Genomic DNA, 26,934 nt, shown 5'->3' with positions numbered 1-26,934 from the left:
ACTCAGGGCTGGCTGCAAGGTGAAAATGCAAGGCCTGTTGTTCAAATATTATTAAGAATTTCAAGATGATGACAGCAGAGCATTAAGCCAAGTGCGGGATCCTTTTAAGCTCAGGGTCCGTCTGTGCACTGGAGGTGCAATTGTTGAACAAATACAGACCAGGGCCCTGCTGTCACGGATCTTACAGAATAGGTGGAGAGACAAACAGCACACAAATAAAAATAATAATTGCAAATCATGATAAATATTATAAAGGAAACAAACAAGATGCAGTGAGAGTAAGTAACGAGGTGAGAGGAGGTAACTTAGAGAGTGCAGTCAGGGGAGGCTTCTTGGAGGAGGTGATGTTTGAGCAGAGACCAGCAGAGCATGAGAAGGAACCAGCCACACGAGAGTGAGAGGAAGACGCTATCAAGGCAGAGAGAACAGCGGAGGCAAAGTCCTGGTGGCAGGTAAGGCCAGTGTGACCAGAGTGTGGCCAGAGACACAGGGAGAGTAGCAGGCAGAGGATCATGATAGTTCTTTGAGGTCACAGAAAGGGTCTTAAATCTCCTCTTATGTGCAACAGGTAGCTACTGAAGCACTTTATCATTTTAAAATTATATTTTTTAAAAAAACAAATATTCACTTACTTTTGAATAGCTAACATATCCACATGGTTGCAGATACAAAGGGGTAACTGTGAATTCTCCTCCCATCTCAGTCCTGCTACCCAGTTCCCCTCCCCAGAGGCAAGCGATGTTATCAGTTTATCGTGCATTCTTTGCAGGAATACTTTATGTGTATACAACCCCAAATCACACGTACATATCCTACTTGCCCTTGTGCACACAAACGGTGTTGTTCCGGAACATGGTCCTACATCTTGGTCTTTTCTGTAGGCAACTTATCTTGGTGATCAATCCATATCCATCATAAGAGTCGCATTCTTCTTTACAGCTGTGTAGTATTCCACTGTGCAAGGCACCATCATCCAGCTGGCCAGTGCTTATTATTTGGCATTTAGATTGCTTCACTGAAAGAGTTTAAGCAGGACCCTGGGAAGCCCGCTGAAACTCTCTGTGACTCAGTTACTCATTTGTAAAATGGGATAAGAAGGACATAAGCCTGTTGTGAGAATAGAAGGAGATAAACTTGAGCATGCAGCACGCCCTTGATATTTGAACCATCGATTGTTGCTGTTGTTGCTTTTGTGACTCAAAGTTGACTGTTCCTTGGAGCTTGCACGGGACTGTGGGGGAACCTGTGCCCAGGAAAAAGAGCCAGAGCCTCTGGCTTCCAGGGGAGGCAGTTACTTTGTGCTTCGTGAAGTTGCAGCTGCAGGACTGGATTGCAGCCGCGGCTTTGGCCCTGACCGGGCCGAGGCGTGAGATCTCGCAGTGTCTCCAGGCGGGGGCCAGGGTGGGCAGCTCGCTGTTTATTTCTGAGGCTGAGAGGTGGGAATACAGCCAGGGGCCGCCAGTCACCAAACACTCATCAGAACCTGGCAATCTAAAGCCCAGGGAGGAATGTTGTCCAGGTGTGAACAGAGTAACGCACAGCACGTGGGCTTGGAGGCTGCGTTTGAATCCCAGCTCTGCTACTTGGTGGCTGTGTGACTTTGAGCAGGTAGTTTAACCACTCTGAGCTTCAGGATTGTAAGGATTAAAGTAAATAACAAAGGTATGGAATTTGCCACAGAGTAGGTGCTCAAGAACTGTTAGTCATTATTGTTGGATAAACTGTAGTCTAGGAGAAGTAGGAAAAGAGAATCCCCATTCTACAAAGTGCTTACTGTGTGTCAGGGTCCGTGGTAGGTGCTTAAACTCATCAGCTCGGTGACACCAGGTTCTGCCATGGTCTAGGGCTGGCATCCGGTACTATTGATCCACCACACGCATCTCCACTTCTGCTCTTTGTCAGTGGTTGGCTCCCCTCTGCTGGTCCTCCCTGGGCCCCAGGCTCCCGTCCAATATGGTGATGGTTTCTCTTTGGTGGGCAACGGGAAAGGCAGGGGTGATCTGAAAATGTCAGAGGCTCGCCGCTGGATTTTCGCCGTTTCTGTTAACTCCCCTCAAACCCACCATCTGGACTGGACTTCACAGAGTGTCATCTGCAGGCCGGTAGGAGAAATCTTAGGACCATGCTCTGTCAGATGGGAAAATGGCTAGGTGGCTTGTCCTGGGGTGACATAATGCCCGTGGGATCAGAACCCCACTTTCTTAAGAGCCTCCCTTCTACTCCTGCGTGAGGTCAAGTTCTCTACAAGCAGAACCCGAGATGGGGTTTCTTGTGCTGGTGATGGACTCGGGGAGGCAGGACAGGGCCATGGAGGACGCTAGGCAGGGATGTGGCTTCAGCTGGAGTCTGGCCTCAGCCTGACCCCACGAGGACCTCTGGAGCATGCTGGCCCCACACAGCCGTCCCACTTTGAGACGGGGGGCTGCACTTTTATATTCTCCCTTGTCAGCTAGTCTCTGGCTTTGGGCTGCTCCCTGGGGTGGGTGTAGCTCCTAGGTAATTCTGAGCAAGGCAGCCGCTCTTGTTGCTGAGGGCAATTCGCTGGAAAATGGTGCTGCTCTGAGCCCTTGGCTGCTAACGCTCCTAGAGGCTGGAGGGTGGGCGTGCCACCTGTAAAGGGCATCAACACTGTCTGCCATGCCCCCTCCACTCCGCCTGCCTCTCCAACCACACATGGCCTCCTCTCTCTGGCCTTGCTCCTTCGGTTGTTCAAATGCCTCGGTTACTCAGGCATCCCCTCTCCCGGCCCAGGCCTGGCTGACTGGGGCAAGGAGTCCAATCCTGGGATGTGAAGTGCTCTGAGAGGCCTGGGTGGTGAAGCTGAAATAGCCAGTGCTGTCCAGAGTGGCTTCTGGCCTGGAGGGACAGAGATGCATGGTTTCCGTGGGGTGGCCAGCCAGTGTGTTGGGACTTTGCAGGTGGAATTTTAATAGGAACTGAACTCCTGGTGCGCAGGACTGAATGCAGAGAGGCAGGCCAGGCTCTGCCTCGAGGGCAACAGAAGTTGGAGATCAGAGTTCCTGGGAGGGGACTGTGTATCCCTTGCCCTAGTCCTGCCTGCCTTCTGGGTCTTCCAAGGGCCGAGTTTCATCTCTGCTGCAAAGCAGGAGGCAAGGCATTCACGTGAACTTTCGGCCATCCAGACCAGGGGCAGCTGAGGAAGCTCGTTACCAGGGAATGAGGCTCTCGGCACCCAGCTGGGGCCAGGGGGCCCCAGGGGGCCCAGGGCAGCCTCGCTTAGCTCTTGGCGCAGGTGATAACGAGATGTTAAGGTTCTTTTCAGCAGATTTCCTTTGCAACAGGAGCCATCTCTCTTGTCTGTTTTCAAAGTAGAAACAATGATATGGTCATATTAATCTGGGAAGATTATGTTAACCCCACAGGGACAGACAAAATGGCTTTTCTGTAAGGGGCTTCTCTCCCACATGTCCAATCATCAGCCCACCTCCGGCTTCGCCCATCCAAAGATTTAATAAGTCCAAAGCCTGCAGGATTGGAAAGAGAGTTATCTCCCTGTTCACCTCCCAACCTCTCAGCTATTCAGCTTTCCAGAACACAAGGCTGTGGGTAAGGGAGGGAGCCGTCTCCTCTGATCCTTTTCTGCCGCTAGAGAGCTGTGACTACCAGTGGAACTTGCCCTCTCGGCCTGAGGTTCCCCATCTGGAAGGTGGAGAGGCTGGGTGAAGTTCTCTTTCTTCTCTGGATCCCTGGAGCGCTTGGCAGAGAGAGGGACTTGAGAAATACCGAGTGGCTGAATGCCTGGGTAATGTCCTCCCTGGGTTGTTTTCCAGGAGCGCTGGACTTCTGCCATGACTGACACCGTGTTCAGCAGCAGCTCGAGCCGTTGGATGTGTCCCGGTGACCGACCCCTTCAATCAGAGTAAGTCACTGCGTCTTCCTGGGATGGCTTGTTTGGGATAAGTGAGGTCCTGACAGTTCTCCACTTGAAGGAGAAAAGGAATAGCAAGGAGAGATGTAGAATTTCCTTCCCTGGGGGGGGGGTGGGGAAGGAATCTGGTGGGAATTTTGTCTTGGAAACCTCTCCATTGATCTTTACTGCTTTGCGGGGTTGGAATAACAAGACCAATGTCCCAGCTCCGTGCCCCAAATTAGAGGCGGCCTGGTGGAATGGGAAGTGAGCTGACCTGGTGGTTAGACTCAGTTCTGGTTCTAGAGCTGAGCTAATTTACTGTGTGATCACAGGCGAATCTCTTCCCCTCTCTGGGCCTCAGTTCCCTCATCAAGCAAATAAGGAAGCTGGACTAGATCAGAGGTTGCAAACTGGCTGCCAGCTGACTCTGACTCACAGAAGTGTGTTTTATATGTTTGGCCTGATCATTTGAACAATGGGAAATTTCACATAAAAATAACTTCACATTCTGTATCCAGAAATTACTGTACTTGAATCAGTGGTGTGCTGGATCTGTACCACAGTGGCTCAGGAGCGCTGATGTCAAATTTTCAAGAATTTTGCAAGCCAGTTGTTAACCATAGCCTTTAATAAAAAGTAATTTTGGGGGCCGGCCCAGTGGCATAGTGGTTAAGTTTGGCACATTCCGCTTTGGTGGCCTGAGGTTCACAGATTCAGATCCTGGGCACGGACCTATACCCCTTGTGAGCCATGCTGTGGTGGCAACCCACATACAAAATAGAGGAAGATTGCCACAGATGTTAGCTCAGGGCTAATCTTCCTCAAGAAAAAAAAAGAGGAAGATGGGCAACAGATGTTAGCTCGGGGCCAATCTTCCTCAGCAAAAAAAAAAAAATGGTATATAATTTTACAATTATATTCTGTTAAACATAAAAGATCTAAATACTCAAAATTAATCACTTCTTACTTATTTTACTACATTTTGTTATTCTCTCTGTTAAGTATTTCTATTATACCTATAGGGTGAAATACTATATAATGGCACGATACTGCATATTTCTTCCCAGTTCTGCATTCAGTGACATCATGTTGATATTCAAAATCAGCCACAGCCGGGCTTTTCCCCGGAGATTCAACTGTTAAACATTTACCAGGACACCACTGCCTGAAGTCCGCGACAGTCTAAGTCTGTTGTTAATCGTTCCTGCAGATTTTCACTCATAGTGACTTGTTTCTTTGAATGCTTGGTAATTTTTTATTGGGAGCTCAATCTGAGAATCCTGGGGATCTACGTTGGGGATATTTTTCTTCAGAGAGATTTGCATTTGGTTCTGCCAGGTGCACTGCTCACCCAGGAGGACTTTAGCTCTCTTGGAGGGTCCTGGCTCCAGGAGGGGGTCTCAGACTCAGCTTCCTCGCCTGGTGAGGAGCTCAGGGTCAGATGCTGGGACACGGTGCTGGTATTTGTATTGGCTTACGGCTCACAGCTCCCTGTTCTGGATTCAGTTTGCTGGGTTTTCTTTTTCTTTCTTTAAAAAAGTGCCTTATAAAGGTATAATTAATGTACCTTCAAAAGTACACATTTCAAGTACAATTTGGTTAATTTTAAAACTTATGTATATACTCATGCAACTATCGCAATCAAGATCGTGAATAAATTCGTTCACCCAAAAGCTTCCTTGCGGCCCTTTCTCCTCGCTCTGTCCCCTTATCCCCAGGTAATCACTAACTTTCTTTCTGTAACTATAAATTAGTTTGCATTTTCTAGAATTTTATATAAATGGAATCATACAATGTGTACTCTTTTTTGGGGGAAGATGTCTCTCTTTTTTCACTCAGCGTAATTATTTCACGATCCATCCATATTGTTTTGCGTATCCACAGTTTCTTCCTTTTCATTACTAAATCCTGTTTTATTGTGTGGATAGACCACAATTTGTTTATCCATTCATCTACTGATGGACGTTTGGGTTGTTTACAGTTTTCAGTGAGTACAAAGAAAATTTTGTATAGACATACGCTTTAATTTCTCTTTGGTAAATATCTAGGAGTAGAATGTCCCGGTCACATGTAGGTGTATGTTTAACTTTTTAAGAAACTGCCAAACTGTTTTCCAAATTGGTTGTACCATTTTAAATTTCCACCAGAAGTGTATGAGAGTTCCAGCTTCTCTACCCCATCATAGCACTTTGTATGATCAGTCTTTTCGATTTTAACTAGTCTAGTGCTTGCACAGAGGGTCTTTTTTGTGGTTTTAATTTGCATTTCCCTAGTGACTAATGATGTTGACTGTCTTCTTATGTAATTTTGCCCTTCATACAACCTCTTTGTTTAAGTGTCTGTTCAAACCTTTTGCCCATTTTTAAATCAGGTCATTTATCTTTTTGTTATTAATTTTTACAAGTTTTTTTCTTATGTTATAGGTAAAAGTCCTTTGTTGGATATACATTTTGCAAATATTTTCTCTCAGTCTATGACTTGCTTTTCTTTTTCATAACAGAGTCTTTTGAAGAGGAACAGTTTTTAATTTTGATGAAGTCTATTTTGCTTGTTTTGAAATGGGTGTTGGAGAATTCCCTTACTTTCTAGAAATCCCAAAACTGCAGTAAAAAATATTTGCTCTGATTTATCAAGGAGCTAATTATATACTGGTGAGGGATCTTTCTGAATATTTACTCTGCCCATATTCTCTGAAGCCAAAGCTACTGCTGTTTACTACTTCGACCTAAAACCTGCTCCAGTTCTATGAATTCAACAGTTTTGAAGACACTACTGAACTCGGTTGGTTTCCTTTTCAAAAGGAAACTCCAAGTTTCCCAAGCCCCTTCCTTGATGTCCTCTTGGAGCCAAACTTCTTTTGCAGAGAATATTCTATCAGCCAAAAAGTGTGTCTTTGTAAGATAAACAGCTGCCTGAAGGATGTATAGGGTAAAATATTTATTTGATTTAAGAAATGTCAGTTAATTAAAATCCCATCCATCAGAGTTTACTTTAGTCAATATGAAGCCAAACAATTTGCCTTACAATTAAATTAGAATTATTCAGACAGTGTGGATGCGGTTTCATTACAGTGCTCCTGGGCTCCCGTGAAACATCTTGGCATTCTGGACGCGTCTGACTGGGTTGATTGCTACTGCATTTTCTTCAGATATTAAAATTATTTTCCAATAAATGCTAATGGGTGAATTATAGTCATCACACACGCTATCTAGCCTGCTGCAGGGGTGATGTGCTAATGCAGATGCTTCTAATGTCTTTCTCCAGTAAATTAAGAAATCTAGTCTTAATTAACTACTGGCTAGCCAGACACACTTACTGCTCTTGTGATTTTCAGATGCCTTCCTCTCCCAGCCTCCTTGAATCCAATCATGATGTTTGAAACACAATTGCGATTGTGTTTGAAAGAATTGACTATGTCCATGCTTCTTGCGTGAGTAGGGCAGTGGTTCAGCTCTTTATGTTGGAAATACGTGGGGAGAAATGCTGGGAAGTTGATACTTCTTTACAGCTTTCGAGTCTGCAAGCCAGAGAGTGGAAACTGAGGCACAAAGAGAGGACATGACCGCCTGTGGTTGCACACCCAGTAATTGGAGATGCTAGTCTCCTTTCTAGAATGGAAGAACTTGCTTCCTCAAACTAGGGCACTGCGGGTTCTACTTTTGGATGATCCAGTTACTGCTCAGGGCTCACTGCCCTCCTCAAAGTGCTTCTTGTCCCTCATTGTGTGAAACAACAGAAACCAAGAATGACATTGGCCATGTTACCAATAAGTGATTTCTCTTTAGTGCCCCAAACCCGTTATTCAAATACATAAATGATCAGCTCGATTAATTAATAAACTGAACTGATTGGTCATTTTAATCAAAGCTGTGATTTTACAACTCTACATTGTAGCAGCCTTGTTTTAGATGTGCTGACATAAGATAATGACAGAAAAATAATGGAAGTAGGTCATCATAGTTTAAACCATGTGGTTTTTGCATCCAGAAGTATTGGTATAGTTAACGAGATTTCTTTCTCAACTTTATTCATTTTTTATTTCTCTCCTTTCTTTGCCTTCCTTCAGTGATAAAGAACAGTGAGTATTTTATGATGCTTTTATTTTTCTACAAACTGAATTTTATCTCTTTTCTGATCAAAGTGGCTTGCTCCTAAAGAGAGATGGTTTAAAAAGGAACTAGCAAATTTTACATCCAAAAATAAAATCCAAGTTATTAAAAAAAAACACACCCCTTTTGAGAAAAAGATTATGAAATTTCAGAAAGGTATCTTGATAAAAGGATGGAAAGTGTTCCTTAGGAGAGCCCTCAGTTTAATTCTTGTTAGTAATTTGTGGTTTTCAGCAAGTTTATTGACCACTTTCTGTGCCTGTTTCTGCAGCATTTTGCGTGGGAACACTGTTCTTAGATGAAGAAAATGTTAACTCAGATAACTGCTATCATTAATAGAAGATCATGATGGGGCCGGCCTGATGGTGCAAGCAGTTAAGTGCACGCACTCCGCTGCGGTGGCCCGGGGTTCGCAGGTTCGGATCCCGGGCGCGCACCCATGCCCTGCTTGTTAAGCCATGCCGTGGCGGCGTCCCATATAAAGTGGAGGAAGATGGGCACGGATGTTAGCCCAGGGCCAGTCTTCTTCAAGAAAAAAGGAGAAGATTGGCATCAGATGTTAGCTCAGGGCTAGTCCTCCTCACAAAAAAAAAAAAAAAAGAAGATTATGATGAACAGAACAGAGCTATCGGGAAGTGATGTGCTATACATATGGTCTCTGTCACCTCGCGGGAAGTCAGCCTGATTTCCCAGGGAACTGCCTTTGACTCAGAGGTCCCATCTCTGCTCACAACTTTTGTGTTTTAAATTGGATTCATTTCCTAAATATGCATGACAGATTGGATGCTGAGTCCAATAAATGAACAATCAGGCTGGAAAGCAGGGCTGTGTGTGCACGTTCAGAAACTATGGAAAGTCATTTTTACCCTCCCCGTGATGGGAAAGTTATCACGAGCACAAGCAGAGCGCTGGGTCTGGCGTCTGAAGACCCGGGTCTGAGTCCTGCTCTGATGCTCAATGTCAGTGTGGCCTTGGGCACTGCCATTCACCTCCTTGAGCTCTGGCTATCTCCTTTGTGAAATGGGTATGATAACTCTGCCCTTCCTCCCTCAGCAGGTGGTGGTAGCATCAAATGAAATGCACAGGAAACCTTTGTCAACTGTGAGGCACCAAGCAAAGCCAGGGGAAGGTGTGAATCACAACCTTGCCTTACCCTTGTGTGTATATATATACATTGTGTGTATACATTATATAAATACATTGTATACATACATTATATAAATACATTGTATACATACATTATATATATATATATACCTTGTATATATACATTGTGTATGTATTTACACACATTGTGTATGAAAATATATATGTATATATATAGTGTGTGTGTATATATATAGATAGCACTTGCATAATTTATTCAGCTTTTTTGGACCCAAATGACCACACCATCAGGCCCAGAATCCTCTAAAGGTTTCCTTTCTTTTTTTTTCTCTCCCCAAAGCCCCAGTACATAGTTGTATATTCTAGTTGTAGGTCCTTCTAGTTCTTCTATGTGAGACGCCACCACAGCATGGCTACTGACAGATGAGTGGTGTGGTTCTGCGCCTGGGAACCAAACCCAGGCTGCCGAAGTAGAGCCCCTTGGAGGCTTCCTGAATGCTGAAAGTTGAAAGGTAGAGTGTAGGTTCATCCTCCTTCCCTCCCTCCCTCATCCCCTTCCTCTCCTCCTCCTCCCTTTCTCTCTTCCTCCCTTCAGTAACAAATACTCACCAAGTTCCTACTACGTGTCAAGCAGTGTGCTAGGCACCAGGGATACAGAGACAGCCAAAGTATGACTGTGTGCCCAGTGGGGTCTACAAACAAATAAAGAGCCAGTCCCTAGCAAATACACTCCAGTGTGCAAGGAGCTATACTAGCAGAATCACAGTGGGCTGTGAGAGCACGAGGACAGGCACCTAGCCCAGACGTGGGGGTCATGATGGGAGAGCTTCCAGGAAGAAGTGATGTGTAAGCTGAGACCAGGTGAATGAGGAGCAAGATGGAGACAAGACAGAGGAGTTCCAGGTAGAGGAACAGCATGTGCAAAGTCCAAATATGACAGAGAGCATGGAGTTTTAGGAGAACTGACTGGACCTCAGTCTGGCTTAGAATATTAGCAGAAGCCCGAGATTCCCTTGGCATTCTGAAGGGGGTGGGGGAGCCACGGCATCCTTTCTGTGCCCCCTTTAGTCTGGGAGGGGTATATTTCATCCAAAAGGGCCTCAGTACCAGCAGGGTGTGTGTAAAGCATTCTGTGGTGTGGCTGCCCCTCCTTCCCCATCCTTTCCTTCAGGATTCATTAAAATCTCATTCACTGAGCTGTAAAGAGACTTCCTGCTGACACCTGCCCGTGTCGGCGTCCTGGGGGAAGGGGGGGGGATAAGAAGAAGAAAGGGCAGAGAAAGGATTAATTTTCTGCACACCACCACTGTTTAATGCTTCAGAGCCTTTGTGCCCCAACAGCACTTCCATCATCCCACTCCTTTTGGGAGTTATCATTTATTAATAGACACATCTGGTGGGTATTTATTATGTGACTATTGTGAGCATGAAGCGTAGAACCAAGGTGGGAGGCCAAAAGTTGGTGGGAGTCTGCCTTTGCAGTATTTTAGGGAGAAACATCAGTGAGGGGCTTCCACCTGGCGTCAGGACTCATTTCCTTTTGTATGAGAGGCCACCAGTGCTGGTTTTGGTGGATGCATTCCTTCTGACCCTCTCTAGATGACCTAAGCAGGTACATTCAGGTGGTGGATGAAGCATGTCTAGAATGCTGGTTTCTCCAGCCTCTGACCATACTCCCTCCCACATATTTCTCTGCAATTCCCTTCCCTCTTCTGAGTGTCAGTCATCTGGAAAATGAGCAGGTCAACTGCAATGATCTTGAGGCTTTTTGTTAGCAGCAAAACTCTTTTTCAGAAGAGTTTTATTTTATTCAGAAGCTGAATATATAAGACAGATAAGAGTGGAGCTGGATAAAGGCCTTTCGTGGTTGAAAACATTAAATAAATCATGGTAAACTTTATGCAACTGTAATTTAAAATAAAACCAAACTGTAAAATAAATGTAGGGATTCTAACAATCTTCACATTTTTTTGTTATTGTTGCCATCGTGGATACTGTATCAGTTAGCTTTTGGTGTGTAACAAACCATCTTAAAGCTCAATGGCATAGAACAATTATTTATTCTCAGGGATCTGGGCTTAGCTGGTGGCTCTGCTGATCTTGGCTGGGCTCGCTCCTGCATCAAAGAGTTGGCTGATCTAGGATGGCTGTCGCTAGAATGACTCGGCTCTGCTCCACATGTCTCTCATCCTCCACTGTGCTGTCCTGGGCTTGTTGTCATGGTGATAGCAGAGGTCTCACAGAGGAAGCAGAGACACACAGGCCTGTGCAGGCTTAGCCTGGGGACTGGCACAACACCACTCTCCTGCATTTTATTGACCAAAGCATGTCGTAAGTCCAGGAAGGATTCAAGGGGTAGGGAAATAGACTCCGATTCTTTGGTGAGAGCAATTTCAAATTCACTTGGCAAAGCACTTGGATACTTAGAAGGGTGAAGTATTGAGGTCATCAATGCAATAAACCATATTTCATGCTTTTATTAAATATCAACTATTAAATCATTTAAATTTTTTTCTCCTTATTTTCTTTACTGGTATCTTTGCTTTGCTAGTGTTGGGAACCCAGCATTGCCAACTGGCTGAAGTGAGAATGGAGGGTTCCCTGCCTGCTCTGTCCCTCTATGCCTCACTCCCCTGCAGCCCTTTGAGATCCCTCCAGGGAACTGCAGAGCAGTTTGAAACAGTTTTGGGGAATAGAAGGCAGGTTTCTCCAGGAGGCATTGTCCTAAGCATGTGAGTAAGAGTGGAGACAGGCCAGCCCTCTTTGCCCTGACCTGTCTCAGCCAGTAAGCCAGGGCTCTCTCTTCATGCAGCCTCTGAGGGTCAGGAGTAGCCTCTGAGGGTCCCAGCAGAAAACAGACATGAAATCATTCCAGATGATTAACATCAGGAAACTGACGTTCAGAGTGGTGCAGAGCCCCAGTATACACTGCTAGTAAGCGGCGGATCCGGGACTCCAATCTTGAGCTCCGCCAGGTCAAGTTGGTGCACAGTTGGCCCTCTGGGTATTTTCTGGATTGGACACAATGCTCTGAGTAACTTGTCCAACAAAGCGATACTTTGGTCTCCAGCTTTGGTCTTTGACAAGATCCCACCACTTGATTCTGGTCTTAAGGAGGCGGAGCTGGAATCCTATGCCCAGAGGCCTTTGGCAGAGAAGCCACCATCCTGTTAGAGGAGCATTCTCAAGGCCCCCATGCTCACAGTGCTCCTCAGCCCAGGGAAGGCCCAGAAAGGCCCATTGTCTCCCTTGAGAACAAAGCCTTTGGTTTGAAAAGACATCCTGTTTCCCTCTGTTTGCTTTTGAAATTAAAACATGAAAATCCACAGGAGGCTTGTGGGTCCCCACTGAGACCAATCGGCGACATTTTCAAACACTGGATGAGCTGTTTGTCAACTGCGTGTTTTGGAGCAGAGGATGGGGGAAGGGTTTGGAGAGATGCCGGCAGCCTCCAGCAGGCCTTCTGCTCGTCTGCAGATGGAGGCAATTATCCTAGGCGGGGCCTCTTGGGAACCCCCATCCCTGCTTATGGTTTTGGAGCCATGCGTGTCCAACAGCACCTGTTTCCTGCGCACACTGACCCCAACGAGTTGTGTGGTGGGGTGAGAGGCGCTGGCTTCAGGTCTGGCCCATTGCTGACCGTGACCAGACTGTGAGCTGCAGGAACGTGCCCTGGGAGGGGTCTCCACGGGGTATGAGGCCAGTGTCTCATCTGTGCTCTGCTTTCGTCACTGAGTTGCTTCGTAAAGGCGGAAAATGAATGGAGGGGGTCAGAAGAGAATGAAGGAAGAGCAGTAGGAACAAAGGAAGGAAGAATAGGGGCAGTTGAGACATCCATTTCCACGGAAACCAGAGGGACCAGGGGAGGGGGCTGGATTAGCTTATGACTGAGGCCCTTTGGGAAGGATGGGTGGTCTTCATTATGCAGGAGTCCAATGTATCCTTTAAAAATAATGGGAAGAGGGGCCGGCCCCATGGCGTAGCGGTTAAGTGCACGCGCTCCGCTGCTGGCGGCCCAGGTTCAGATCCCGGGCGCACACCGATGCACTGCTTCTCCGGCCATGCTGAGACCACGTCCCACATAAAGTGGAGGAAGATGGGCAGGATGTTAGCTCAGGGCCAGTCTTCCTCAGCAAAAAGAGGAGGATTGGCATGGATGTTAGCTCAGGGCTGATCTTCCTCACGAAAAAAACAAATAATGGGAAGAAACATCAGGCTGGGGGATATTAGCACACTGTAAAGAAGATCTTTCCAACAGACTCCTTATGAGAGAGTGAGGTCTCCATCATGGGGAGAATCCAAGCAAGGCTGGAAGGACTGTGCTAGGGAGGCTGTGGCAGACAGACTTTAGGATGATTCCCAGTGGTCCCCACCTGCTGGGGTTCATGCCTTTGTGTAATCCCCTCTCCTCGAGTGTAAGCAGGACCTGGAACATGTTTCTAACCTATAGAATATGGCAGAGGATGGGCTGTCACCCTCAGGATCACATTAGGTTATATAGGACTCTGTCTCAGTCAACAGGAGCTAGAGATTCACCTTGCAGGCTTGAAGAAGGAAGCGGCCCACAGGATGAAGTTGAAGTCCACTTGGTTAGGAGTTGCAGGCTGCCTCCAGGACCTGGGGTGGCCTCTTGCTAACAACTAACAAAAAGCTGGGCCCTCAGTCACAACCACTGGAAGGAAATGAATTCTACCAACAACCCAGATTTGCCTGGACGCTGATTCTTCTCCCGTCAAGCCCGCAGATGAGAATGCAGCCCAGCCCGCAGCTGATTGCAGTCTTGTGATACGCTGAGCTAAGCTGGGCCTGGACTCCTGATGCGGAAACTATGAGATGATAAATGTGCGTTGTTTTAAGCCCCTACATTTGTATTAATTTGTTATGCAGTAATAGAAAATGAATACAGACACTATAGATGGGGCTCTATGCCCCGCCATGTCTATCCTCCAGCTGGGCTGGTTTTTCCAGTTATCTATGCTGCAGAACAAATACCTCAAACTTAGCAGCTTAAAATGACAGAAACCATCTATCGCATCTCAGTTTCTGTGAGCAGGAGTTTGAGAGTGGCCTGGCTGGTAGTTCTGGCTCGGGTGACTCAGGCGGTTGTGTCTTATGTCAGCTGGGGCTGCGGTCATCGTGGGGTTGACGGGGCTAGAGGATCCACTCACACACCTGGATCCTGGGGTGCCGGCTGTTGGCTGGGGGCCTCAGTTCCTCTCCACACAGCCTCTCCACAGAGATGTTTGAGCATCCTCACGACATGGCAGCCGGCTTCCCCTAGAGCGTGTGACCCAAGACACCAAGGCGGAAGCTGCAGTGTCCTTTATGACCTCGCCTTGGAAGTCACACACTGCCACTCCCACTGTACTTAGTTGTCACACAGGACCAGCAGGGGTTCAGTGTGGGAGGGGACCACATGGGGGGGCGGTGTGACTACTGGGGGCAGGGGTCCTTGCGGACTGTCTTGTAGGCTGGCTACCCCGTTGATCTTCCTGAGCCTCCCCAGACACGCTGCCCACTCTCTCAGTCCAGGCCTTTGCAAAGCCCATTCCCTCTGCCGGGTCCAATCTCTTCCTCTGCTTTCCCTCACCATCTCCAGCTTGTCTTCAAGGCCTCAGCAGGAGCAGCCATAACTCTGTGGGGCCTGAAGCTTCTATTATTTAAGGGGCCTTCTTCAAGATAAAGCAGACAAAACATCTTGCTTTTGCAAATTTTTCAGATCACATGACCATTACTAGGGCCCTTCCCAGGGTCTTGGAAGGTGCCCACGCCAACAAAGGGTCCCAATTTAAGCTTTGCCAGCGTCACAATAAGTCCTGTGCGGGGGCTCAGAGTAGATGTCACTTCCTCAGAGAGCTCTCCTTGGTCCCCTAGACTAAGTAACTGCCATTGCTTTCGTCTCCCCATGGGTCACACTTAGAATTAGACATTTAACATCCCTTTTGGCCACAAGGGACCATGTCTTATTCAAAAACTCTTTAAGTGCTTCGTCTCAGACACTATTCTAAATGCTATTGACATAACAGTGACCCTGACCCAGACAGGGACCCTGCCCTCCTGGAACCTACATTCTGGTGGGGAAGAGAGGCAATAAACAGGTAAACAACAAAAATTGTAAAAAGATAATTTCAATTAGTGATGGGGGCAATGAATAAAGTGAACCTGGGCAACGGGAGATCAGACACGGCCCCTCTGAGGAGCTGACATTTGAGCCGAGACCTGAATGATGAGAAGGAGCCAGCCATGGTGGGGATCTGGGGAGATAAGTGTTCCTGGAAGGGGGGACAGCAAGTGCAAAGGCCCTGAGGCAAAAACAAGGTTTAGGTGTTCAAGATCGAGCAGGGAGGCCAATGTGGCTGGACTGTAGTGAAGGGAGAGGAGGCGATGAGGACAGAGAGGCAAGTTAAGGTCAGATCAGGTAGGACTTTGCAGATGGGGGAGAAGACTAGGTTTTATTTTTATTAAAGTCAAATTCACATAATATAAATTAACCATTTTAAAGTGTGCAATTCAGTGGCATTTAGCATATTCACAATGTTGTGCAGCCACCACTCTCTGTAGTTCTGGGCTTTATTCTAAGCCAGTGAGAAGCTATTGGAGGGTTTTGAGCCGGGCGGTTGAGCGTGTTTGGCACCTGTTCATCCCGAGTCCCCTGGGCTCCAAGGCAAGGTGTGTTCCCACCAGAATTCCCCCAGGCCACGCCCTCCTTCCCTTTCTCACAGCGAGACTTGTCCCAAGACTTCTGCTTCCTTTTGCTTTTGCAGTCTTCCTTCTCTGCTCTGCAGAACAAACCAGCTGAGGTGGGAGGATGGTGGGGAGGAGGGGAGGGAGGAAGATGGGGCTTTTGATTTCCAACTTTGAGCGTCAGAAGGCAATTTTGTGCTTGCTGACGTGACTAGAGCAGTGGAAGTAACATAGGCTGGCAGCTGACGGGGTGCTGGCTCCTGAAGACTCACGGCTACTGATTTTTTCCCTAATAGGGGCAAGAATTCCTGGTGGTGTTTAACCCTGCGTTCCACTCGGGTGACGTGCCTCAGTGCCCTGGGGCGTGGACCAGGTCATTAGTGGAGAAGATAGTAATTTTCCGTAGACCACAGCATTAGCTCTCCACCCAGCAGCCTCTGGTCCTCTGCACCGTCACCAGGGCTCTGTGGGCAGGTGTTCAATTCCCTGCTACCGTGGAGGTTAAGTGTGCAGGCCACCCGGGGCTGAATCCCGCTTCTGCCACTTCCCAACCAGGTGACCTTGGGCAAGTGGTCTAATTTCTCCACATCTGAGTCTCCTCACCAGTAAATAGCAACAACAATCCTGCCTTGTAGGGATGTTATGAGGATTAAATGAAATAAGTTGGACATACAGTAGGGATGATGTGAGGAATAATAGGGTAATGCGGGCACACAGTAAGGATGATGTGAGGAATAATGAGGTAATGTGGGCACACAGTAGGGATTTTGTGAGGAGTAATGTGGTAATGTGGGCACACAGTAGGGATGACGTGAGGAATAATGAGATAATGTGGGCACACAGTAGGGATGACGTGAGGAGTAATGAGGTAATGTGGGCACACAGTAGGGATGACATGAGGAGTAATGAGGTAATGTGGGCACACAGTAGGGATGACATGAGGACTAAATGCAGTAACACAGGCATGCAATAGGGACGTTGTGAGGATCAAATGAGGTAACATGGGCACCCAGTGGGTGCTATGTCAGTGTTTGCTGTAAAAAAAAAAAAGAAAAGAAAAGCCGGGAAGAGCACCGGGTGGAACTCAAAATGCTACGGGAGCTTTTGAGGCTGGTGATCTGGCTGTTTGTGTGAAATCAAGTGATGTTTATAAAGCTAGTTGGCAACTAGTTTAAATTTATTTAAAAAAAAAAATCTTTGGCCCAAACAAAACATCTGTGCCAGGCAGGGGCTGGGGTCAACCTGGACCCAGGGCTTCAGACCGCCCTCCCGGAATTGTTTCCACTCCAGCTATGGAGTCTGCTGTCCTGGATTCTTTTCCTGAGAACAGCGCTGCCCTCCAGGTTTCCATGAGCTGCCTGCAAATGCCGCTTACGGAGCGTCTACCATGTGCTAAGCCCTTAGTGAACAGAAACTCGTCAGAACCCTGTGAGGGAGGGACATGTGTCCCATTGTACAGATGAGCAAACTGAGACTCCGGGAGACATGACTCTTTTGCGCAGAGTCTCCCAGCAGGGATTTGAACTGACTGACCAGACTCCAGGGGCCACAGCCTAACCACTACTCTATCCCGCCTTCTGGGTTTCCCTCCAGCCTCACGCCTTTTCCCACACTACCTTTCAGGCTCCAGGCAGGCTGGTCCGGCCGCCCCAGTGGTCAGCCCGACAGACAGCGGAAGCAGGAAGAGCTGACGGATGAGGAGAAGGAAATCATCAACAGGGTGATTGCTCGCGCGGAGAAGATGGAAGAGCTGGAGCAGGAACGAATCGGGTGAGGCCTGACCCTTCCCGTCCATTCCGAGAGCTACCAAGGCAGGAGGCCGGGAGGCCGGGAGGCTGTGATGCTCAGCGGGTATGCTGGGTGGGGCAGGGCTGCCTTTGGCGTTTGTCGTCTGCGACACGCCAGGCCACCCACCAGGCATGAGGTGGGAGAGCTGGAAGGGGAGACAAGAGAACAGAGGAGAGAGGGGGCCAGCGTGCTGGGGAGGGGACTTGTTGGCTTGGGGAAGCGGGATCCTCTGATGGCGAGATGGGAGAGCGTCGCTGAGGCTGGGTGCCTGTGTGTGAGCGCAGGGTGTCTTCGCCAATTTCAGCTGCGTAGAAATATGCTCTAGAGACGTTGGCCGTGCAGATGCCAGAACGTACGGCTGAAGGAGAGGTGAGGAGGAGAGAGGGTACGTGTCTAAGGGCAGTACGCAAACTAGCCCATTTGAAATGAATTATGTAAGAGGATTGGAGAAGTCGATCCCGAAAGGGGAGCCAGCGTGAGACTGAGGCAGTAGAGGTTAACCCGGTGGGTCTGGACTCGAAGACCCCGGGTTCCGTCCAGCTCCCCGCTTGCCCACTGTGGATCCTGGGCATGCCGCTGCACCTCTCTGAGCCTCGTTTGCTCACGAGTAGAGTAGGGGGAATAACAGTAATTATCCCACAGGAGTGTGGCAAGCAGTAAGTGGAATGACGCATGGACAGTTCCTGGTCCAGGCCCTGGTCATACTTTGTGTGTCATAAATGGTAAGAAGGAGCAAAAAAGTGGGGCTCAGAGGGCAGAGATTTAAAAAATGTGTATAGGAGAGAAGCAAGGGATGTAAGGAGGATGTGTGACCCGTGTGTCAGAGAGTGACAAAACCTGAGCAAAGACAGTGCTAGAGAGAGAGGGGGCGGTATGTGGGTGGGCTTGAGACGAGAGGAGTGGGGGATGTGGCTGATCCTCAGAGAGGGGAGGCGAGAGGGGAGGAGAGGAGAGGAGAAGAGAGGAGAGGGAGCGTGTGTGTAGGGGGGGCTCCTGGCATGGGTGGAAACTTTGGCTTCAAGGATGCCAGGCCCCCAGAGTGGCCCCCCAAGACTGGGATCTCAAATAGGAAATGGGAGGGGGTGCTGGGGTGCCTCCTCCTCCCCAGCCCCCTCCCCAGGCCCCTCTGCCAGGGACAGCCTTTGCCAACTGCTTACAACTGATTTAGGCCCAGAGGTGCCCGGTTATCTCCCGCCCACACACTCAGCTCGGGGTTAACGAGGTTCTTGGATGGAAAACGATGTTATGAACATGCAGGAAGTGGGGGCCTTTGGTTTGAGCCTCTGCAGATCATTTTACTCAGGGCGGGCTGGGGAGATCTGAGGTGCTGTTGACAATTGACAAATGCCCGCCACAGCCTGTGTCACCTTCGTGCTCCACTCGCTGTCAGCTTCTTTGGAAGCTTGCTGAAGGGGTGGGTCTCGAGGGGCCTGCTTATAGGGTTCAGTTGTTATCTTGCTTTTGGAAAGATCTACCAGGAGTGGGGAGTTGTCCAGGCTGGAGCTCTTGGACCGTGCACACGTGTGTGTGTGTGTGTCTGTGTGTGAGTGTGTGTCCACTTCACCCAACAATGGGGCTCAGCCCCTCGGAAAGGAGGGACATGGATGTCAAGGGTAAACACTTGGAAGCAAGAATTTCTCTCCTCCTTTTTCCTGCGTAGCACTTACACCAGCTAACATCTTTTGTATTTGACACATTTAGTTTGACTGTTGTGTCTCTCTCCCTGTTAGATGATAAGATTCCTGAGCATAGAGGGTTTTGCCTGTTTTGTTCACCTCGCCACTGGGAGGCAGAGGATGCTACCTCCCAATTTCTTTCTACATCTCCTGTGGCCAAGAGCCTGGAGAGTTTAGAATCTTGTAGTCCAGGGTCCAAGTTCTCAGGGAGGGCACTCTGATTGGCTGGGTTATGTCAGGCGCTATCCCTTGTGCAATCAGCTGTGCCCAGGGGTGCCAACCATGTTGTACAAACATGGCCACTGGGCTGCCTCTGGGGGCAAAGTTAAGGGGATCTTTGTGGACTGAGCAGATACAAGCTTGAACATTCTAGAACATTCTAGCTGGGTTCCCTGCCTTGTCCTCTATGTCTTACCACATTGCCTCGACTAACCCAGTGACATGGTGGAATAGCTGGTAACTAATCCCTGAGGCCCCAGAGTCAGAGAGACCTGGGTTCAAATTCCAGCTCTGCCCCTTACTCCCTGTGTGACCTTAGGTAAGCAACTTTACCTCTCTGTGCCTCAGTTTCCTCATCTGCAAAATGGGGATAACATTAGCACGTACTTCTCAGTGAGTGTTTAATTAGCATGCAAAGGATTACCGTGGCGCCTGGCACAGAGCACATGCTCAATGGTGGCCATCATTTAACAATACATTTGCTGGGGAAGCTCAGGTTTTGACACTGGCCAAGGCCTGCGTTCTAAAGTTATGCCCTGAGACTCCTGTTTGGCAAGCCCTGGAATTCTGGCAGCCCCTGGCTTCCCCTGCAGGAGATTTGAGAGGCTTCCGAGGAAGCTGGGGCCAAGCCCTTGGTGACACAGTGTCCCTTTGCTGAGATGGTGTGCTTTCTGCCAGAGCAGGGAGGATGGTCCCAGAGGATTCTGGCAGTGGCTGTTTTCCTGCACCTTCCAGCAGCCAGCCCTTGCTGGTAGCATCGCCAGAAGCAAACCCAACGCTATTTGTGTCCTATGAGCTCGTACCTGCCCTCATTCTGTTCTACCCATGCTTCCCTGGGAGGGGATCAGAGCGGAGTCAGATGAAAGCAAAGCCACACATCAGACATAGAGTGAGGCTGAAAACGGGCGCCATCGGGGCTCCACTTCAGAACCTGAGGCTCTCAGAATATGAGGCCTTCGGGGCCTCAGTTTCCCCACCCATCCAATGAGGCTGGTCTGTCTGATTCTCAGGATCCTTCCTGCTCAGACTCTGCAGTATTTGGGGGTGTCTGGTGGAGGACCCCGTACCATGTTGTTGGCTGCTCCTCTCAGAGCAAATGAGCTCCTTCTAGCTGTGAAAGTGGCGGATGTGTCTGGGAACCCTTCTGGGTTCAGACACAAGCTCTATGATGCTCAAGCTTCTTGTCTATTAGCTGAGAAAGCCGTCTGGGAGGGATGTGAAATCATCGTTAATAAACATAATAACTAATCATCATAGTGGGTACCATTTATTGAGCACCTGCTGTGTGCCAAGCTCTGAACCTAAAGCTTCATATGGATTAACTCATTAACTGCTCCTCTCAATCTTATCAGGTAGGTGCCATTATCATCCCCATTTTGCTGGTGAGGAAACTGAGGTTTAGAGAGGTTAAGCCACCTGCCCAAGGTCACATAGGGTCAAGATGTGACCTGTCTGGCTGACTTGCAGAATTTTGCTCTTAACTATTAGGTGTCTTCCTGAAGTCTTGGCCTCAAATTCATAGACTCTGCAGAACACGAAAATTTTAAAAGCTCAGGTTTGGAGGGGATATTTGGGGATCTGGGAGCTGGAACCCCCTCAGTGCTGGCCCAGTGATTTCTTCCGGATCTCATTAACCTGTTTGTACCTTCAGAGCTACCATAACTGGTCTCCATGCTCCCGCGGCTCTGCGAGTTCCAGGGGAGAATCACCCTCAGGCCTCCCAGGGGGCACTGCCTCTTTGGGGCAGTTTTGCTAGAGTTAGCCACCCCAGGGAGCCCCAGGCCCTGCAGCGGTCCAAAGCTGGTTCTCCCCCTGGAGCCTCACTGCTTCTGCCCAAGGGCTTGTCTAAACCCTCTCTCACCACTCAGCCCTCAACCCAGCTCGGCTCTCTTCAGATCCCTGGGGAGAGATGGTGGCCAGAAGGGAAACTCATTAAACAGCCTCCTTTTGCCCCCACCTTCCTTGTTCAAGTGCTAAGCGGGAGGGATCTCAGAGTTTATTTTGCATGCCCTCACTGCTCCAGACTTTCTATATTAGTCAGGACACTTTGCTTGCAAGAAAGGAAATTAATTCCAGCTGGGTTGTTTCAGTTATCTATTGCTGCCTAACAAACCACCCCAGACTCAGTGACTCAAAGCAACAACGGTATATTATTTTTCACGATTCTGTGGGTTGAGAATTCAGGCAGGGTTTTCTGATCCGTGTGGCATGGGCTGGGGTCGCTCAGTCAGCTGCATTCGGCTGGTGGCTGGGCTGGACTGCAAGGTCCAAGAAACCTCCACTCCCAAGTCTGTGCTTCAGTGCTCTCTGTGTGGTCCTCTCCCTCCACAGGATCTTTCCTTATGCAGTAGTCTAGCCTGAGCTCCTTTACTTGGCATGGATCTCAAGAGAGCAAAGATGGAGGTTGCCAGGATTCTTAATAGCTAGTCTGGAACTGGTAGGGCATCACCCCACCACATTCTGTTGGAGAGGGAAAATAGATCCCATCTCCTTCTGGGAAGAATGACTTATGCGTCCAGGGAAGGAAGGCATTAACGGTGACCATCTTTGGAGACTCTACCAGATTATGCAAAAAGGAAAATTTCATATCAAGATTCAGAGATATCTCAAGGGATCCAAGGGCAGGAACACAGCCTGGCCTCATGAAAGATCTGCTTCTCATCCCACATGTTAGAAAACATGCCCATTCTACTCCTCCCCAGCTGTTATGGCTCTTCGTAGTCCTAATTCCAAATTCCCAGGGAAGGAACTCTGATTGGCTCAGCTCAGCCTGAGTGCCCACCCCTCATCCAATCAACTGTGGCCAGAGGTGCCAGGTTATACAAACATGGCTTCTCCTGAGTGTGCAAAGGGCCTCTGTGAGTTGGATGGACACCCAAGGGGTGTCCACAGGACTTTTAGAGTATATTAAGTCTGGAATTAAACATCTGCCTGGGGAAATTTGTGTTCGCGTGTTTTGTTTTTGTTTTTCCCCAGTGGTGGGTCCCTCTGCGTCCTTGTTATATTTCCTTCTGTCCAGAGCCTCTCAGAGGCATTCACTCACGTATCCTGCCTGCAAAGGGACAGGCAGCCAGGTGGCTTCCATTCGAGGTCAACTTCCCTAAACAGATGGGCCCAAAAAAGTAATTAGGATTTGTCATTAACCTTGGTGTCCAGACGCTGTGATAGAGGAGGAAGACAGAGAGACGCGGGGAGACCTGTGGTTGACAGAATCTGTTGGGTTCCTGTCACCTCCCCATCGCAGTCCCACCATCCCCTATATTTTTGGCACAGAATTTTTCCAAAATGTGGCCAGAGGGAGAGGTGAGTAATAACGCTTGGAACTTGCTACATCTAGTTAGGCTTTGCTATGGTTTGACCAGCCAACAAAAAGCCAGACCATACTCTCCTCTTTCTAAAGGAGGATCCCACACACACATTTTTTTTTTTGACCTGGAGTCCTTGACATTCTGTGGATAAGATTCAGGGACTCTGGGGCTTCCTGATATTATAGACACATTTATGCATGTGTCTGTGTGCATTTTTTGAGAAGAAATGTTCATAGATTTCATCAGGTTTGGGGGAGACACTGAACCCCCGATGTTAAGAACTGCTGAGTAGTACCCCAGTGTTCCCAGGGGTTGGGTCAACACTTTCTAATGTTCTACAGCCTTAATGCTTTATGGAATCTGTGTGTACAAGGTGAACGTGGCAATCTTCTTAATTCCTTAGTTAGCCCAGGGCCTGGAGAACAAATGAGTAGGTGTTGAATGAACGGTACACGTTGAGTGACCCTGAACCCAGCTGACTGGGCCCCTCATGGAATCACTTTGACCTCACGGTGTGAGGTTGGACTGTGTGGTCTCCAAGGACCTCAGCCCAGGGCTTTTCAACATCAGCAATGTTTACATTTAGGGACAGATAATACTTTGTGGTGGGACTGTCCTGTGCCTTGTAGGATTTTTTAGCAGCATCCCTGGCCTCCACCCACTAGATGCCTGTAGTAACCCCCACCCAGCTATGATACCCCAAAACGTCTCCAGGCATCACCACATGCTCCCTGGGGGCCAAAATCGCCCCCTGTTGAGAACTGCCGGTCTATCCCTTTCACTGGGTGGTTCAGAAAAGGGAGAAGAGACAAACTCGAGAATTTTCCTGCAACCACACTCACCTTCTAGGGAAATACTAAGAACAGCCCCCTGTTACAAAGTGCCATGTGCTGGCTCTGTGCTCAGAGCGTTACGTAGATCCATTTATGTAATCTTCACAATGGCCCTGTACATTAGGCCATGTTATGATCATCCCCACTTTACAGATGAGGAAACTGAGGCACAGAGAGTTTAAGCAACTTGCCCAGGGTCACACAGCAGTAGAACTGGGATTACGAACCCAGGCTGGCTGGCTCCAGGGTTAGAGTCCTATTGCCAAGGAACTTTCAAATATGTCAGATTTCCTTTAATCCTCATAATGTCCTCACCGAGAGACAGACTATTGTCTCTGCTTTACAGCTGAGAAAACTGAGGCTTAGAGAGGTTAAGACACCTGCTCAGGGGCACACAGCTTTTCCATGGCCAAATCTGACTTCGAACTTGAACCTGTCTTTCCGCTTTATCCTATTGCCTTTTGGGGGTGCAGGTAGGGAAGGCAACTGACAAATGCCTGCAGGGATTTCGGGAAGTCAGTAATTTACAGGGCGTCTCAGATACTCAGGGTAACGGGTTCCGTCTCACACATTTCTTCCTTTGATGAGACGGTTCATCCCTCTCCACCGCAATGACCCTTGTCCCCTGCAGGCCTCAGCACCACATTCTCTCGACTCTACTTTCTACGACAGGAAAAGGCAGGTGGAGGGGTTACAAAGAGCCCCAACCATAAGCACTGAAATGAAATACAGGCTTTCTTCTCCTAAAGCGGGCAACAGCATCTGGGCACCCGGACCTAGCCTCCAATCCCATCTCCGCCACTCGCAGGCTCTGTGCCCTTGGGTAAGTGACTTCCCTCTGTGTGCCTCGGTTTCCCCATCTGTAAAAAGGGGGTGAATAATAGAACTCATCTCACAGGTGTAGATGGCTTAAGGAAAACAACGCATGTGGGATGGTTAGCACAGCTCCTGGTAACTATTCCTATTTCTGGGTTTATGATGGCCCAGTCCCGTGCCCGGCATTGACTGCATTGGCACGGCTGAGTCCTCTAACTGACTTCCTGTCTTGGCTCCTTTGTCTCCAACTCTGAGCCGGGTGACCCACTTCCCTAAGGTGCTGAGGCCCAGGCAGGCATCCCACTCACCAATCCATCAAGGAGAGAGAGTAGGACTTACGGCTCCCCAGGTGGCGACAGCAATAAACAACAGTGAGAATTAATGAGTCTGAAATGCACGCAGCCTGCGTGCCAGCTGCATGGCTTCGTGACAGAGTGGCTCAGTCATTTAAGGACGGGTTCCTGAGAGAGCCTGGCATTGGAGCCTCAAGCCAGCCCCCATCAGAGTAGCCGTGTCCCCGTTCACAGCAGGTGGCCCGTCCTTAACTTCAGAAAATGCCAAGTTTAATAAACTTAATGGTAATATCCCCCCTACTCAGCAATTAGGGTGAAGAGAAAAGGAGCCTGATTCTGGAATGGATGGTGTGTGCGTGCGAGAGACAGAGAGACAGCATGGCACCCACTCTCGCACTTTGCTGCATTTTTATGAATCGTGCAGTCATGGTCAACTGCTACTGTAAAGCCAGCTGCTCCGGCCCCATGCCCTCAGTGGTGGAACCCCAGCTTTTCGCCATTTCCCTCACCGACTCAGGCATCGGTACACAAGCCCGTCACCCCTTGACAGGCAGGGCGTCTTTCTCAGCTCTGCAGCCGCCATATCAAGCTTACTTCCTGGAGTAACTGTACATCCATCAGCCTTCTCTTCGACATCCATCCAGACACTGCAGCAATACTGGTTTGAAAGCTCAAAAGCAGTTGCCTGAATGTTTCCGAGGCCAGTTTGGACTTCTTCAGGGAGCCTGAGCTTAACAAACAAGCATGATCAGGCCTGCCGTTGGCTTATATCCTTGTCTGCAGAAGGCAGCCAGACGGGGCTGGGCTCCCTGCAGGGGCAGAGTCTATGCAGCCGTGCGTGTGAAAGTGTATTCTGTATGTAGATGCTGATCGTGCACGTGTGTGTGTGTGCTCACAGGTGCACGTGGACATGTGTCTCTACGGGTCTGCCTGTGGGCATACATGTTCATATATGGGGCCATGTGCCCTCCGTGTGTGTGTATTTTGAGATGAGCACATGAATCCTGTCAATTTCCACTCACTGCAGCCACTTTAAAAGCTTTAGAAAGACGGATTTCATGGGCAAATTATAGCACTCTGGTTGCATAGAAAAAATGTGAGTACAGGGAGATATAAAAGCCACAAATTTCCAGAAGAAATAATTAGCAGCAACCATTACTGAGTAGTTACCATGTTCCGGGCATTTTACAAACACTCTCTCATTTTGTCTTTGCAATAATCCTGGGAGGTAAGGACTTTGTTTTTCCTAATTTACATATGAAAAATGGAAGCTTGGAAAGGTTAAGTAACTTTCTTGAGGTCACAGAGCTAGGAAGTAAGAAGTCCAAAAGTTGACCCAGGCGAGCTCCCTCCAGAATTGGCACCCCAACACCTGCGTCATAGCTGCCTCCTATTTCTAAATTCTAAAAGTGTGTGTGCTGGTGTGCATGTGTGTGTGCATGCGTGTATGGAGTCTATACTTCCCTGGGGTTGAGCACCTGGAGAAGGTGATTAGAACCTCGCAGAGGCCAAAGCCTGGCTCGTCTGACATCCCCAGCCAGGCAGGGAGGAATTGCCCTAACCTTGCTCCAAGAGGAGGGCTGAAGTCTTGATTCAGACCTGAATCAGGAGGAAATAGAACCTGGGTGGCAGATGGGGCAGGAATGTGGGTATGGTAGGAAGAATAACGGCCCCCCAAAGATGTCCACATCCCAACCCCTGGGACCTATGAATATGTGAACTTACATGGCCAAAGGGACTTGGCAGATGTGATTAAGGTAAGAATCTGGAGATGGGGAGACGACCCTGGATCATCCAGTGGACCCAATGTCATCACACAGGTCCTTATAAGCAGGAGGCAGGAAGGTCAGAGTCACAGCAAGATTGGAAGATGCTACAGTGCTGGCTTTGAAGATGAAGGAAGGGGTCACGGGCCAAGGAATACAAGCAGCTTCTAGAAACTGGAAAGAGCAAGGGTGTAACAGATTTCCCCCGGGAGCTTCCAGAAAGAATGGAGCCCCGCCAACACCTTGACTTTAGCCCAGTGAAACCTGTGTCAGATGTCTGATCTCCAGCACTGTTAAGATAATAAATATATGTTGTCTTAAGCCACTAAGGTTGTGGTAATTTGCTACAGCAGCAAAAGGAAGCTAATACAGAGGTTGACTCCTTGAAGCCTGCTAGTGGGCAGTGGCATCTTGTGCCCTTCCTTCTAGTGTTCTCTTTTACCACTACTGAGTTGGACCCATTT

At 48.6% G+C, this 26,934-nt stretch overlaps 1 protein-coding gene across 1 annotated transcript in view; it reads left to right on the top strand.

The window, feature by feature from the left end:
* Positions 1 to 3,800: 3,800 nt before the first annotated feature.
* Positions 3,801 to 26,934, top strand: part of RPH3A (rabphilin 3A) — a 63,430-nt gene continuing 40,296 nt past the window's right edge. The window contains exons 1-2 of the mRNA XM_087423628.1: positions 3,801 to 3,880; positions 17,395 to 17,541. Of these exons, the coding sequence (XP_087279754.1) occupies positions 3,810 to 3,880; positions 17,395 to 17,541 (218 nt within the window). The 5' untranslated portion in view covers positions 3,801 to 3,809. The remainder of the gene's footprint in view (positions 3,881 to 17,394; positions 17,542 to 26,934) is intronic.

Source organism: Ceratotherium simum, chromosome 35 (genome assembly GCF_057802395.1).
Source record: "Ceratotherium simum simum isolate JZ-2026a chromosome 35, ASM5780239v1, whole genome shotgun sequence".
Classification (NCBI taxonomy): Eukaryota; Metazoa; Chordata; class Mammalia; order Perissodactyla; family Rhinocerotidae; genus Ceratotherium; species Ceratotherium simum.
The sequence above is the reverse complement of the archived record's forward strand: the minus strand, read 5'-3'. Positions and strand labels throughout refer to the sequence as shown.